This window comes from Ovis aries, chromosome 7, assembly GCF_016772045.2.
Source record: "Ovis aries strain OAR_USU_Benz2616 breed Rambouillet chromosome 7, ARS-UI_Ramb_v3.0, whole genome shotgun sequence".
NCBI lineage: Eukaryota > Metazoa > Chordata > Mammalia > Artiodactyla > Bovidae > Ovis > Ovis aries.
In genome coordinates this window covers 63,417,678-63,432,778 of record NC_056060.1, presented here as the reverse complement: position 1 = coordinate 63,432,778, position 15,101 = coordinate 63,417,678, and the positions used below count along the sequence as shown (strand labels likewise).

At 50.7% G+C, this 15,101-nt stretch overlaps 2 protein-coding genes across 4 annotated transcripts; one reads left to right on the top strand and one right to left on the bottom strand.

The window, feature by feature from the left end:
* Positions 1–129: 129 nt before the first annotated feature.
* DUOXA2 (dual oxidase maturation factor 2) lies at positions 130–3,910 on the top strand. The gene is made up of 6 exons (XM_027971861.3): positions 130–521; positions 1,593–1,650; positions 1,955–2,089; positions 2,345–2,558; positions 2,926–3,140; positions 3,528–3,910. Exons 1-6 carry the CDS (start codon positions 375–377, stop codon positions 3,719–3,721), a joined length of 963 nt encoding a protein of 320 aa, XP_027827662.1. The 5' UTR covers positions 130–374; the 3' UTR covers positions 3,722–3,910.
* Positions 3,911–4,224: 314 nt separating this feature from the next.
* On the bottom strand, positions 4,225–14,994 carry DUOXA1 (dual oxidase maturation factor 1). Of its 3 annotated transcripts, none has more exons than XM_012181654.5 (8): positions 14,805–14,994; positions 13,984–14,202; positions 8,229–8,403; positions 7,849–7,906; positions 6,756–6,890; positions 6,296–6,509; positions 5,815–6,032; positions 4,225–5,144 (listed from the first exon to the last, which is right to left on the bottom strand). In XM_012181654.5, the coding sequence occupies exons 2-8, from the start codon at positions 14,091–14,093 to the stop codon at positions 4,903–4,905; spliced, it is 1,152 nt and encodes a 383-aa protein (XP_012037044.2). In that variant the 5' UTR covers positions 14,094–14,202; positions 14,805–14,994; the 3' UTR covers positions 4,225–4,902. The 3 variants fall into 3 exon arrangements, with proteins under 3 accessions (XP_012037044.2, XP_042108465.1, XP_014952558.2); XM_042252531.2 differs by having other exon boundaries at positions 13,988–14,202; XM_015097072.4 differs by lacking the exon at positions 13,984–14,202.
* Between the last annotated feature and the right edge of the window lie 107 nt (positions 14,995–15,101).

The following is a 15,101-nucleotide window of genomic DNA, read 5'->3' as shown; positions in this document are numbered from 1 at the left end:
TTTGCATAATGACCTCCGCCTCTTATTTGCATGATCTTTTCCCTCCGGGACCCAGCTGCAAAGTCCCGACAGCGCTCAGCGCTCGGCTCACGCTGCTATAAAAGGGGTTTCAGGTCCCATGCGACTTCCAAACGCAGAGCGAACCCTCAGAGCCCGCTCTCCCACTTGCCTAACTCGGTATCGGCCAATCCAGAGCGCCTGAGAGCAGCTGTCTACTGGCTTCCTTAAAGGGGAGCGGAGACGCTCAGACTTGACTTTTCCATTGGGTCTAGTGCTCGCACCCAGGGGACAGAGTAAAGGGAAGTGGGACCTGGACTCGAAGGCCAGTGATTGCTCTCCCCGCTGGAACACACCCAGCTCAGCCGGGCTGCAGCATGACTCTGTGGGATGGTGTGCTGCCCTTCTACCCTCAGCCCCGGCATGCCGCCGGCCTCAGTGTCCCTCTACTCATCGTCATTCTCGTGTTCTTGGTCTTGGCTGCCAGCTTCCTGCTCATCTTACCCGGGATTCGTGGCCACTCGGTAAGGGGGTAGTAGAAGCTCTGGTCTGGGGGATGGAGGGCATCTTGGACAGCTTGTCTCTGGAGAACTCAGGACAGGTAGGAGGGCAGCAGGGTCTTTCATGAAGAGTCAGGCTGAAGCACACTGAACCAGGCCAACACAAGAGGAGCACCCCAGTAGTCTGGTCCAGTACGCACCCCTTCCCAAGAATAGGGAGAAATCCTCTGCAGGACATTCAGAGAGGACCCCCAAGCTGGAACATTCAGGAGGCTGCTGCAGAGAGTGGGTGTCCAGTCTGGTAATCCTGGGGTCAGTTCAAGGCTTCACCTGCTGCAGGGACCCCCTCCTCTCCCCAGGCTGCACCTCCACTCCCTTTCCACCCCCTTCCTGACCTCCGGGTGATGACCTCTGGCTAAGAGGACAGAAAACAGCAATTCAGACTGCTATGTTTCGCCTCTGCACTTTGTTGTCGTGTGCCCCCATCCTAAAGCAATTTCTTCAAAGTTATGGTAAACTGGGCACTTTTTCTTAGATTTCCCCCTCTCCCAGAACCTAAGTTGTCTGTTTCTCAAGGCTCCCCAGGTCTTGTGTTGGTTTTCTGGGAAACTGGCATGCCTAGTAATATCTGAGATGTAGTGTCCCACCTCCTCTACCTGGTGACCAGACCGTGAGGCCTCCCTCTCCTGAGGGAGGTGACCCCTGCCTGCCTAGCACTTCTGGACTCACTGAGCCTCACCATGGCAGTGAGCCGAGCAGGAAGCAGCTTCAGGAGTAGGAACCAATAGCCAGAGAAAAAGGGGGATGGGGGTGGCGGGAGAGCATAAGGTAGAGACAGCCCAGTGGCAGGGTGGACTGGGAAATGGGGCTAGGGAGGTAGAAACACGCAGCCAGAAAACATCAGACATGCCAATGGTTCAGAGGTACTTGCATGACTTGACTTCAGCCTTTAAAGGTCAAGAATGTAACTGGGAAAGGTGGGCAGGAGAGGGAAGTTGCAGAGTCATTCAAGGCCAGGGCAGCATGGGGTCAAGGGAGGTCTGCGGGAATCTGGTCAGGCAGTACCCAGACCTGACCCAGTATGTGCTCCTGCAGCGATGGTTCTGGTTGGTGAGAGTTCTTCTCAGCCTGTTCATAGGAGCAGAAATTGTGGGTGAGTGTGTCATGCAGTGGATGGGGAGAGGACCTGTGGTGGGGAAGGGGGTGGCCAGAGGACACTTGGGCAAGTGGAGAACTTCGGTTGGGTTCCCAATCCCTCTTCCCATTCTCTTTCTAGTACCCAGGCTTCCACCCTTACCGTGTATATGGATTGGGCTCTAGACGCCCCCCTACCCACCCACCCACCCCGCCCGCCAACTCTGTGCCAGTTCCCACCTCCCATCACCACTCTCCCAATTCCATGTCCCCAATCTTCTCCCTGACCTTTCCCCGCCCCCACCGTGTGCGTCTCCCCACAGCGGCGCACTTCAGCGCAGAATGGTCAGTCGGCAGCGTTAGCACCAAAACATCCTACAAGGCCTTCAGCGTGGAACGCGTCCGAGCCCACGTCGGTCTGCATGTGGGCCTGGAGGGTGTTAATATCACACTCACAGGTGAGGGGGCTGCGGCTATGTGAGCTCCTGGGGTTGGCAGACAGACACCATGGGTCGGGGGAGGATGGCAGGAACAGCTGTGGGACCTGTGAGGACAGATCCCACAAGTTCAAATAACTTCTGGCCCTCACTGATCGGTGTTTTCCTCAACCGCTGCCAAACCCATTTTTCTCGGAGTCTCACTTTCCCAACTGAATCCGCTTAGTCGCCGGGTCCTAGCTGTACGCAGCCTGGTAACCTCGCCGCCATCCGCAGGGACCCCAGTGCAGCAGCTGAACGAGACCATCGACTACAACGAGCAGTTCGTCTGGCGGGTGGGCCAAAACTATGCCGGGGCGTACGCGGAGGCCCTGGAGAAGGGGCTGCCGTACCCGGTTCTCTATCTGGCGGAGAAGTTCACTCCGAGCAGCCCCTGCGGGGTTTACCGCCAATACCGCCTGGCGGGACACTACGCCTCGGCCACTCTATGGTGAGAAGACACTCTGCGTCCGTGTGTGTGTGTATGTGGCAGAGGTGGGGGTGGGGGGGGAGGTGGGGGTGGAGGTGGGGTGGGGGCGCGTGAGCTAGAAGATGTGAGTTCCCGCTGCAGCCTGACGCGCTTGGGGTGAGAATCGCAGCCCCGGGGGCAGATAGTTACGAGGTCGGTACCGGCCGCCGGAATCCGAAGAGAACCAGAAACGGCTGAACGCCGGCTACTCCCCTCCGGTGTTTCCCTGCGCCTCTGCCATCCCAGCCCCGAACTTTGATTCTGGGTTGGGATGTAGAGCCTGCAAGCCCGTGGGAAGCCGGGCGTGCTGGAGGACCAGGCTCACAGCGCCACCGCCCCCTCCCCGCAGGGTGGCCTTCTGCTTCTGGCTCCTCTCCAACATGCTGCTCTCCATGCCGGTTCCGCACTACGGAGGCCTGGCTCTCCTCACCACCGGCGCCTTCGCGCTCTTCTCGGTGTTCGCCTTCGCCTCTATCTCCAGCGTGCCTCTCTGCCAGCTCCGCCTCGGCTCCTCCGAGCTCACCACTCACTATGGCGCAGCCTTTTGGATCACGCTGGCCACTGGTGAGGACCGAGGAACACGCCCCCGGTGGCTGGGAGAGGGGACGGGATTTATACCAGTGTGCGCTTTCCAGTTTGCATAGTGAGTTCACATAAATTATCTGATCTGTCCCGCTCACTAGTTCGTAGACGCTGGCATTATTACACTTACTTTGCAGATGAGGGAGGGGAACGGAGTTCGGAAGGGTTCCTTCGGTATCTTACCCCACTGAGCATGAGAACCCGCGTATCATGTATTCCAAACTAGAGATCTTTCTGCGGGTGTTGGGGGGGGGGGGGGGGGCAGGAAATGCAGATACTTCTAACAGATGGAGATGGGGAGGCCGGGCTCTGATGCCCTAACAGCCTCCTTTACCCACCCCCAACCCCGCCCCGACTGCGCTATCGCAGGCGTCCTGTGCCTCCTGCTCGGAGCGGCGGTGTTGAGTCTGCACTACGCTCGGCCCAGCGCTCTTCGCCTCTTCTTGGAAGGAAGTGTCAAGGACCTCGAAAGTCCAGCGAAGGGGAGCTCGCCTCTCGTCCTCAGCAACCCACTGCATAAGCAGTTCAGGGCCTCGGACTTAACCATCAGTACTAACTTGTGAAAGGACTCAACGTCGGACTCCTACTCCGCCTTGGTCCCCGCGCAGGCCGGGGTGCCGGTGCCCGCCGAGCGGAGGAGCTCCGGGAGCGCGGTGGGAGAGGCCGGTGGCCTCGGATGTGACCCCCGCTCCGGAGAAAGAGTCTCCCAGGGTGAGCTGGAAATAAATTCTTTCTCTTTTGTTTTCTAGAAACTCTCCCCATTGTCTTCCCCGGCTTTTTAAGGCTTTCCGGGCATACGAGACTTCCCTAGGTTGGAGATAGTCTAGTACACTCTTTGCGTTGCCACTCACGCCGGGTTCTGTCTGTCTGAAAAATGCAGAGTAACCCGGGAGAGGGTGCCCTCTAGTGAGTCCAGGGAAGAACCAACCAAAGCCAGCATCCTCCTGAGCTGCCCCAAGGACATGGTAGCAGTGACCAGACAGGTCTTCCCAGCTCCCCACCCCTGCCACTGGCCCCCTGGGATCCCTCTCTGCTGAGTGGGCTTGAAAGAAATATTATTTCGGAGTTTATTCACTACTTTAGTTTATTCATCAAAGGAGTGGTGTCTGAGGGCCAAGCTATGTCAGCAAGGCATAAATATGTAAACCCTGGGAATTTTTTAAGGTCCTTGGCAAATCCTACAATCTTATTTGGCAAGTTTAGAACAGAGGCTCAGAGAGAATGTGGCACACTAAGTTAATATTAGATCTAAGACAAGAAGTTTGGTCTCTTCTCCCTTGCAGTACTTTCATTGTATTAATGAAAACACACCAGCTGGGGCAGTAAAAGAAAAACAAAAGGGACCCAGGAAGAAGGAAATCAAAGACATGCAGAAGAATGAGAGGGACCATAGGAGAATCACATTGTAACCCCGCACACACATATGTCATTATGTGGGCGAAGCTGGGTCTCAGTAAATGCCACCTTGAGGCAAAGCACCAGGGGAGAGCAGGGTTGCTAGGCAGAAACAGGTAATCTCTGCTTGGTCTGGTTTATGAGCAGCCTTGATGTCTGCCTTAGAGCTTTTTGTTTTGTTCCACTTTTAACACCAATAGATGGAGCCTCTTTCCCTATTCCACTTTCAGACTGGTGCTGGAAACTGATACAACCCAGCCTGTTGGCAGTTCTGGTGGTTTGAGGGGGTGGGTTCCAGAAAAGTCTGGAGCCATTCTGGAAGTCCAGGTGCCACCAGGGAAAGGAGCGGTTACAGGGCACAGTCAGGCTCCTCGCAGGGGGCCTCGGAGGAAGCCTCTGACAGAGGGATGTCCTGCGGCTCGGGACTCTCAGTGGTGGACCGATAGCGAGGGCTCAGGAGTCCCCCTTCCTCGGGATTCAACTCCAGCACAGGGTCCTCCCCCACACTCTGGCTGAAGAAAGCCTTCAGCCTGTGGGGCTGCATCCTGTGAGCCACCACCATCGCCAGACCCAGCAGCACACACAGCAGTCCTGGGGATGGAGCAACAAGTATCCCACCTCAGTGATAGGAACACCCTCCCAAGGACACCTTTTCCTAAGAGCATTAGGCCCCTCCTGAGGGAGGCCTGGTGTCCCTGCTTCAGGGCAACTTGTGCTCCAAGAGATGATCAGTATCAGGTCGTATGGCTGTTATGGGTCTGTTGTCCTGAGTGTTTGGACTCTAAACCCAGTGTTCCTTCAGTTATATCCCAGGGTAGAGAGAGAAAACTCTGAAAACCAAGAAGCACTTGGAGGAGGGCAGGACACACAGGAGGAGACACAGGAAATGGCTTAAGGGGGCAGACACAGTAGGACAGGAGAAAAGAAGAAAACTGCCAGGCAATTTAAGACTCTGTGAGGCAAGGACAGAGAAGTGTTCCAGGAATGGGGGACACGGGAAAGTGTTTTGGGGAAGAGGGAGGGGTCATGAGGTCAGAAGATTTTGGGAAGAGCTGGGTGAAGAGAGAGTTAGGGAATAAGGGATATGACAAAGACAGATACATACAAATACAAGGAAGTGAAGCCCGGGGATAAGGAATCTAAGAGGGAGGGGGCTCTAAAGAGGGGAAAGGCATCCTTGGTCCCCAGAGGCAGGCCCTCAACCCCATGGGCCTTCTGGGCCCTGGCCCTGAGCCCCCCACTGCCTGTCCCAGGGCCTCACCTGTGGTCAATGTGATCCAATAGGCAGGCCCACGGTGAGTGTGCAGCGTGGCGGCACCCAGGCGCAAGGGACAGGGCGGGGTGAGGGATGTGGCCGTGGAGAAGAAGAGCAGTCCCAACAGCTGGAAGAGACCTGTGGCCAGCAACATGTGGCCACCGTAGACCAGCACAGGCATGGACAGCATCACGTTGGCCAGCAGCCAGCAGAGGAATGCCACCCTGGAGAGCCAGGACCTGGTGAAGGCTGGTACCTCTGCCTCATTTGGGGCGAAATTCTACCTGGAGGGGCTGAGGTGGAGGCTCAGGGACCCAAGGACACCCCAAAGAGGTGAGGTGGGGATTCCTGCCTGTGGGCTTCCCAACCAAGTACTGTGGTCACCGGCACCAGACTGTCTCACTAGGGATCTCCACATGAGTGTAGGAGAGATGGGTGGAAGCCCCATTCCTGAGTCTAGGCCAGCAGGGCCTCCGGCCACGCTCACCACAGCATAGCCGAGGTGTAGTGTCCCGCTAGGCGGTACTGGCCATGCAGGCCACAGGGGCTGTGTGGGGTGAACTTCTCGGCCAGGTAGAGCACGGGGTCTGGCAGCCCCTTCTCCAGTGCGTTGGCATACTCCTCCGCGTAGTTCTCCCCCAGATGCCAGGTGAACTCCTCGTTGTAATCAATGGTCTCATTCAGCTGCTGTACTGGGGTCCCTGGGGAAGAGGGCAGCTGTGCTCAGCAGAGACCCAAGGGCCAGAGTGGAGATGTAGCTGGGCAGCGTTTTATCACACTGGACAGAGGGCCAGGCTCTGGTCTCCAGTGAAAGAAGGCCATTTCCAAGGTCTGAGAGTTTCCCTTCCTACCACCCCACATTCTGCTCTTTAGACCACTCTGAGCATAGCTCCCAAAGACACAGAGCCACGCCTTGCCCTCCCTCACAGGTAAGAGCCCTCCCTCACCTGTGAGCGTGATGTTGACGCCTCCCAGCCCAATCTGCAGCCCAACGTTGGCGCTGATCCACTGGGAACTGAAGGCCTTGTAGGACGTGTTGGTGCTCACCAGGCCCACAGACCACTCAGAACTGAAATTCACAGCTGGGTTGGGGAGTTGGATACACAAGAACTCAGGGAGGCCTGGGCATTGCTGGGTTAGAGCCAGGGGGAAAGCACCAAGGGGGCCAACCATGTCTGTTTTGCTCATAATTGTGTATCCATTAACCAGCATAAGGCCTGGGTCATAGTAATTTTGCCAGCGACATGTATGAGATGAATAAATGGGGGTGGGGTGGGATTTCTCTGGTGGCACAGTGGTAAAGAAGCTCCTGCCAATGCAGGAGATACAAGTTCAATCCCTGGTCCAGGAAGATCCCACGTGCCTCAGAGCAGCTAAGCCCATGCGCCACAACTATGAGCCTATGCTACAGAGCCTGTGCTCCGCAACAAGAAGCCGCTGCAGTAAGAAGCCCACGCACTGCAACTAGAGAGGAGCCCCTGCTCGCCGCAACTAAAGCAAAAGTCTGTGCAGCAATGAAGACCCACACAGCCCCAAATAAAATTTTTAAAAAATGAATAAATGGGTCAGAATCCAATATCTCCCTCCCCTGGTTATACCCCTCTTACCCCTCCCCTCTCTTCCCCCATTTAGGGAGCGCTACTCAACCAGCTGGGGGAGGAAACACTAACATAATAAATGGTTCTAGGCAAACACAGGGAGCTTCAACACAGAGACTTTCTGTGTTTCCTATTGCCTAATCCCCAAAGCGAAGCCAGCCCTCCACCATTCTTTCCCTCCAGTCTCCAGAGACCTTCTCCCCACAGGCATTCATTTGACCTGCTTTCCACTGAATAAAAATGTTCAGAAGGTTGGAGAGATATATGGAGGAGTCTTGCACCTCTCAGGGAAAGGGTAGACATGAGGGAATAAGTCCAGGGTGAGGGAGATGTGGGAAGGGAGGTCTAGAAGTCCACCCTGAAGCAAAGGCTGCTGTGGGGACACCCCGATGGGAGAGACAGGATGGAGGAGCTGCCCAAGTCAGCTGCCCTTCACACTCACCGAGGATCACAGCTCCAATGAATAAGCTGGTCACTACCCGCAGCATCCAGAACAGCCTCTGTGTCACAGGGTGGGAGTGGTGGCTCACGATGTCTCACCCTCCTTCCAAATCCACCCCTTCTCTTTCCAGACTTGGGGAGGGTGTTTGCTCTAAAGCTGAGGTCACTCAGTCAACTGAGATCAAAGTTCCTGGCCCAGAACAGATACTCAGTAATTATCTGTCAGGGTGTGGGGAGCTCTCTGCTGGGAGGGTGGCTGATGTTTTCTCAGGACTAGACTCTCTCTCCTGAATCTGACTGTAACCAGAGAGTCTGGACCCCTCCTTCCAAGGTCAAGGTCTCTCTGGGGCTGGGGTCTGCAGGGTTTGTTTTGTTTCTCACCATCTTGCCCCGAATGCCTGGCAGGATGATGATGAAGGTGGCCAGTGAAGTCAGAAAGATGGCGACGATGACGGCCAATGTGGTGTCCGTTGGGAAGGTCGGCTTGGGCCCAGCATAGAAGGGGAATGTGTGTCCAAAAGCAGCCATTTTGGGTTGTTCAGGGGAGGCAGAGGCTCTGCAACAATAATAGGTGTTCACTGAGTGCCCTCTCTGTGCCAGGCACTGTTCCTGGTGCTGGAGATGCAGCAGAGAGTACACCAGACCCCTCTTCTCTGGAGCTCACCAGACCGGAGGGCCAGTCCAGATCTGGGAATCAGCCCTCTGGTGAGGTAGCTGGATTACATACACTTAGCAGAGCTCTCTGGCCTTTGTTCCTTTGGGGACTGAGGAGGAAAGCCAACCTTTTTGTAATCTATACCATCTTTCAGCCTAATGCCTATTACCACCATTCCACTATCCTTCAGCCATCCTTAGCTGTGAGAAAATAAAGGTCTTGGCAATAAGTCTCTGTCACCCCATGCTTCCTTCGTAATCCCCAGGTCCCCTAAATCAGTGCTACCGCTACCCTCAAGGCTTCTCTGCTTCCTCTGGGACTGTCTTAGGAAATATAATTCTCTTTTATCTCCCTCAGGCCTCCAGCACAAGCAGATCACAGAACATAAAAAGAGCTGTATTTACTGTGAAGGTAAGGCATAAGGCTGAAAGATGGTACAGATTACAAAAAGGTTGGCTTTCCTCCTCAGTCCCCAAAGGAACAAAGGCCAGAGAGCTCTGCTAAGTGTACGTAATCCAGCTACAGCACCAGAGGGCTGATTCCCAGACCCTCCCCCTCCTGTCTGACCAGCTCTCTGGAGCACCCTGGCTCCTGCGCTGGTAACTGGAGAACAACTGAGCTGAACTAGCGCACCTCAGTGAGCACTGAAGGAGCCCGCCCTTCACTAGGAACAGTGCTGGGACCAGACGTCCTTCCACCCACACATCATCAACAGCGGCTCTTCTCCTTGATTTAAATTCCCAGGCTTCCTTTCAGCTCAAGCCCTGGCTCAGCTCTCCTCTCTGTTCCCTGATCTCAAAGCTATTTGGCTCTAGTTTGTCCATTTGCAGACAAAATACTGGGAAAATGGTACCTGAATCAACAGTGTCTTGTGAAATCCAGATGGAATGGAGGCTGTTATTTTATGTATCACAAAGAAAGAAAGAGAAAAAAAATCCCTGCCAATTAAGTCATGACAGCCAGGACATCCCTGGTTAAGTGGTTAAGACTCTGTGCTTGCATTGCAGGGGGCACAGGTTCAGTCCCTGGTTGGGGAACTAAGATCCTGTATGCTATGCAGTGCAGCAAAACAAACAAACAAATAAACTATAATAGCCATTGTTGGTAAGATACATCTCAATTTTAGACATGTCAAAATGTGAAAAAAAAAATTCCTCTTATGATCATGGAACCCAGCTCTGCCCATTTCCCTGTCTATGATTTGTACTGGGGCCTTGGTAGCCAGGAAGCTCCATAATTTATAGTTTGGCCAGGCAGTGTCTTGTTAAGTGATACAATGGAAGGATAAGTTTAGGAGTTTAGAAGTTCTGTATTTTAATTCTGCCTTTGCCTCTTGCAAGTTACTTGACCTCAAAAGAGACTTGATGTTATTTTTTAAATTGGGATGATGATAATGTTAACTTCATAGGGTCATTGTGAATATGAAACTAGATTGTGTCTATAAAGTGTTAAGAATAGTATCTGGAACAGAATAATACTAATAAATAGAAGCTAGTAGATTGGGAAGGAGGGGGGCATTTCATTACTCCCCATTTATCTCTTTTGACAATCCTTACAGGGAACCCTGGGCTGGAATCAGTTCTGGGTCTAGTTCCAGTTCTTTACTGACTGATTTTATAACTAGACAGACAAATGAAAACCTCCTCTGTTTCTTAGCTTCTTCATCTGCAATTGGGTATGGTGATCTCCATGACCCATTCTAGTTCTAAATTTTGTGGCTCCCAGACTCTCCCTCTCCTTCTAGGCTGGCCACCTCCTGGTGCTATCTATGGGAGGAAGCATGGTATCAGGCAAAGAGACAATTTAAACATTCAGTCCTCTCTTTGGGGCAAGTCGAATAACCTCTGCCTCAGTTTTAACATGAAGTTTTGCCTTTTCTCTTAACTCTTCAACTCTCCCATCCTAGAGCAATGGAATCTTTTCTTCTTAGGCTCTGACCCCAATCCTGCCCACCTTCACCACCACCTATCTCATCAGTTATCCCCCTTTCTCTTGGTGATTTTGCAGCTCCTCTTTCTCTGCTAGCTCTTTCTATCAAGAACATGCTTTAATTTCTCCCATTTTAAGAACACAAAGAAAAGGAGCTCTTTCCGTTGAACTTTTGGGTCCCTTCCAGCTGCTACCTTGTCCCATGTTCTCCCTTTCACAGCCAGGCTTTTGGGAAGAACAGTCTCCGTGTGTGTCCACTACCTTATCTCCTCAGTCCAGTGAATCTGGCTTCTCTCTAACCCCAGCTTCTCCATTAGGTTGTGTGCATGTGTGCTCAGACACTCAGTCATGTCTGACTCTTTGTGACCCGATGGACTGTAGCCCACCAGGTTCCTCTGCCCATGGAATTTCCCAGGCAAGAATACTGAAGCAGGTTGTCATCCCCTTCTCCAGGGGATCTTCCCTACCCAGGGACTGAACCCAAGTCTTCTGTGTCTCCTGCACTGGCAGGTGTATTCTTTACCACTGAGCCACCTGGGAATCCTTCCCCATTAGGTCACCAAGTGCTAAATTTAAAGGGAAACTTTCACTTTTCATCCTTCTTGCCCTCCCCATGGTAATTTCTCTTTCTTCTAACTTCCTTCCTGGGCCTCCATGACACCATGTTCTCCTAGGTCTCCTGCCTCTGGCCATCCCTTTCGTGGCCCCTTTGCTAGTTCCTTCTCCCCTCTTAAACAGTCATGCTTCCCAGGATTCTGCCTTGGCTTTCTTCTTCTAGTAACTCTTCATGATTTTCTAGGCAAGTTCATCCCTTCATGGCTGATGCTTCTCAGATCTGTCTCCACACAGACTTCCTACTTGGGCTTGAAACACATAAGGGCCAGCTATCCTGTGTATGTTTTCACTTGGCTGTTCCATGGATGCCTCAGATTTAACAGGTCCCAAACTGAATTCAGTGTCTCCACTCTGCTTTTTATTCTGTTTTGTCTCTTCAGTGGCATCACCATCTCATCAATCAAATAAGCCAGAGACCTGGACCATTTTACCTCTTAACTATTTCTTGAAACCATCCATGTATTTCCTTCTCTACTACTGCCTCTGCCCTAATTCCGTCTCATCCTATCTGGCCTGGTGCCAGGACAATTTTTCTAACAAGCAAGTATAATCATTTTATTTCTTTGCTCTGTGTTAAATCTAATCTTCTCACCATCATATGCAAAGTCCTTTTTGATCCAGTCCCACCTATACTTCCTTCTCCATCTTTTACGCAGCCTAATCCCTAGCCATTGTAAACTACTGGCATCTCTCTGAATCTGACATGCTCTTTCAAGCCTTCATGCCTTTGTATATACTATTTCCTATGTCTGGAATGCTCTTGCTCTCTTGGCAAACTCTTCTTCACTTTTCAAGTCTCAGCTCGTGTTACCTCCTCTGTGAAGTTTCCTGACATCATCAGGCCAGTGTAGATGTTCCCACCCCTAATGTTCTGATGGCATTTTGAACATACCTCCACAAGCACAGTAATTACACTGCACTCTGTTTGAACATCTAGAACCCATTAGCTTCTAATCTCCTAAAGGGCAAGGGCTTTGTCTTTCCATCTTTGCATCGAGGGATAAACTTACTAATGCAGCATGTACTTGCTAATCAGGCTGTGGATGGAATGAATGAATGTATGAATGTATCCTCTCCCTGCAGGTGGGATCTTCTGTTTCACACACAAGAGGGAGCTATGCTTCCTCACTGTCCTCTACTGTACTCAGTCAACAGTATCACCTACACTGAGGCTAAAGATTGGACAGAAATGGATTTGACCCATGCTGTCAATTTTTAGTGCTTCACAAAATTTTTAGAAAGCCTCTTCCAATAGTTGGAGTCTCCAAAGCATGAATTTTCATGTCTAGTTGAATCTGAAACATACATTTCAACTCCAGCTAAAGATAAGTAAGAGTTTTAGGATTAAATTATTTTGTAAAATACGTGATGCTGATACTTTATTATATTTTATAACAGATATTTATTGGTCTAAGACTTTTTTAACTTATTGACACCTAGACTGAAGCTGTTACAGTTTTGATGGAAGACTATACTTTTAAGGAAATGGTATAAAATGTAGACTATCTTGGTTAACAAGATAGGAAGATAAACCAAGTTTGAATACATAGTAGTCAAATAAGAGTACATGTTATATGCCGGAATTTCAAAACCAAATATTTGCAGTATAAAGAAATAATGATGATGCAATGTATTTTGATTAGGGTCATGTATTAGCATTATTCCTGCATTTATTTCAAAGTGAAGTGAAAGTGAAGTTGCTCAGTCGTGTCTGACTCTTTGCGACCCCATGGATTGTAGCCAGACAGGCTTCTCCATCCATGGGATTTTCCAGGCAAGAGTCCTGGAGTGGGTTGCCATTTCCTTCTCCAATTTATTTCAAAGGGAGGTTATAAAATATTTTATAAGAATGGCTCATCCCTATTAACATTGTGCTTCAAAAAAACACTAACAAAAGGGTTTCTGGGTCAAGTATAGAAGAACAACACTAATTTATATCCAATTCTCCAAAATATTTATTAAAGATGACTAAAACAAAAAGACAGTTGGTGAATAAAACTTGCCTTGTTTAGTTCCTTCTAGTTCAATTTAGTGAATAGGTCTTCTTTAATCTACATCACCCAATTTAAAGTTAATTTTTGATAACCCTGATCCTAATTTGGCTTTAATCATTAACTTAATAGGCCTCCTGCATGAAAAAGTTGGACTGAAAATGAAAAGTCCTCACACCCAACAATCCTGCTTTTTCCACGAAGTTTGTGGCTTCCTTTGGGGACATCTTCCTTCCTGGCTTGCCAAGGAGGATCTGACAGTAGAACTTTTTCTAGAAAAATCTCATGTCAATCTTTAATCCACCACTTCTCCCTTAGCCGACTACCAGATTGTTATACTGATATAAATATACATTAATATAAATAAGCATAAGAAAGATACAGATATAAATATATATTAATATAAACAAGCACAAGAAAGATACAGTCAAATATAGGCTTTCCACGTGGCTCAGTGGTAAAGAATCTGCCTGCCAACTCAAGAGACACGGGAGACTCAGTTTCCATCTCTGGATCGGGAAGATCCCCTGGAGGAGAAAATGACAACCCACTCTAGTATTCTTGCCTGGAAAATTTCATGGACAGAGGAGCCTAGCGGGCTACAGTCCACTGGGTCACAAAGAGTCGGACTTGACTGAGCAACTGAGCATGCATGCATGCATGGTCAGATATACACACGTACAGGTTCATATAAATAGAAATATAGACAAAACAAGGAAGGAGTTCTCAGTACCACAAACATCTAGACACAAAAATCCTGCATCAGAGGCCCCTGTGACAAAGCTGAGGTGTTTTCTCACTGGGTGGGCCAATTTCCACATTCTGGGGTCGTCCTTTTCTCCTTTGCCACATGGCCTGAGAGGTAAGGGACACCTTTCCTCTTAAAATACTAAAGTATTTCTCATGCTCAGTTGCAATTCAGATACAGATTACCCCCATTCCTTACCTACCACAGGATACAGTGGGGTTCCTTTTTGTGTGTATTAGGGTTGGCCAAGAAATAAAGCTGCAGTCTTCAAGGAAATACAGCCTAGCACAAGCTCCAGACTTCTGCATTCAGCATTCTTCTGTACATTCTTAATGTTCCGTGGCCTCTCAGGGATTTTTTCCTGAAGTCTTTGATTGCCTCCTGCTTCTTCTGGAACCGGCAAAGATGACCAATTCTCTACAAAGGGAGTGTGGGTGACTTGCCTGGAGTTGTCAAGAACTCTGACTAGTGATACTAGTTGCTAGAATGTGATGGTTTATTTCTCTGTTTGGGGTGGACCCCACTCAAAGTTCACTGCTCTGGATGGCTAAAAGGACCCTGTCCAGAATTCCTGTCCCGGTCTCTTTTCTTCAAGAAGGTGTGTGGTCACGTGTACGTGTGCTTTTGCACCAAAGAAGGCCATTAAGTGGAGAAATAGAACAAGATCTGAAAAGTGGATTGGGGCAGGAATCCTTAACAAGGGCTGAGGTGGTTAAGGAGCCTCGGGGTGCTGAATCTTGCCAGCCGAATTACCTAGACTCCAGTTAAGCCGAGGTAAGGATTCTACATCTGTATACCTCGTGGCCTTAGTAAGTTTTTGTTGTTTTGTTTGTTCTTTGCCTCTTATCAGTTTCTCACAATACTTTGAACTCCCACTTGATCTGAACCTGGGCGGATGTGGGAAGTGCGCCTCTAGGGGCCGGGGCGGGGACAGCACTTCAAGGCCCTCTGACACCCACCCGGACTGCGCAGACCGCAGCAGTATACCCGCCGCTTAAACACGGACTGCTGTTTCCTACCTTTGCCTCTTCCAAACAGTGCGTGCCTGGCAGCCGGCGCCGCTCGCCTCTTCGTGATGGAACCTCACACGAAGCGCTCCCAGGGATGGGATAAAGAAGAAATCAGGTCCGGACGCCCTGTCACCAAAAGCGCACGCCCTTTCTCTTGGCGGGGCTCTCTTGCAACCCCTACTCTTCTCCTACTGCACTTAAGTAGACTATGACCGGACAAACCAGGTCTGGGATGCTGTCCCGCCCTCCCGCCCCTCCGCCGCCCCGCTCCAAGTAGCTCTCAATCTTCTCAGACCGCACCCAAGT

Coding starts and splice junctions, on each gene's coding strand:
- DUOXA2 (XM_027971861.3), top strand. CDS start 375: ATGACTCTGTGGGATGGTGTGCTGCCCTTCTACCCTCAGCCCCGGCAT. Junction 1,651..1,954: donor CATAGGAGCAGAAATTGTGG/GTGAGTGTGTCA, acceptor GTCTCCCCACAG/CGGCGCACTTCAGCGCAGAA. Junction 3,141..3,527: donor TTGGATCACGCTGGCCACTG/GTGAGGACCGAG, acceptor GCGCTATCGCAG/GCGTCCTGTGCCTCCTGCTC.
- DUOXA1 (XM_012181654.5), bottom strand. CDS start 14,093: ATGCAGAAGTCTGGAGCTTGTGCTAGGCTGTATTTCCTTGAAGACTGC. Junction 6,510..6,755: donor CGTCAACATCACGCTCACAG/GTGAGGGAGGGC, acceptor CCTCTTCCCCAG/GGACCCCAGTACAGCAGCTG. Junction 6,033..6,295: donor TACACCTCGGCTATGCTGTG/GTGAGCGTGGCC, acceptor CTGGCTCTCCAG/GGTGGCATTCCTCTGCTGGC.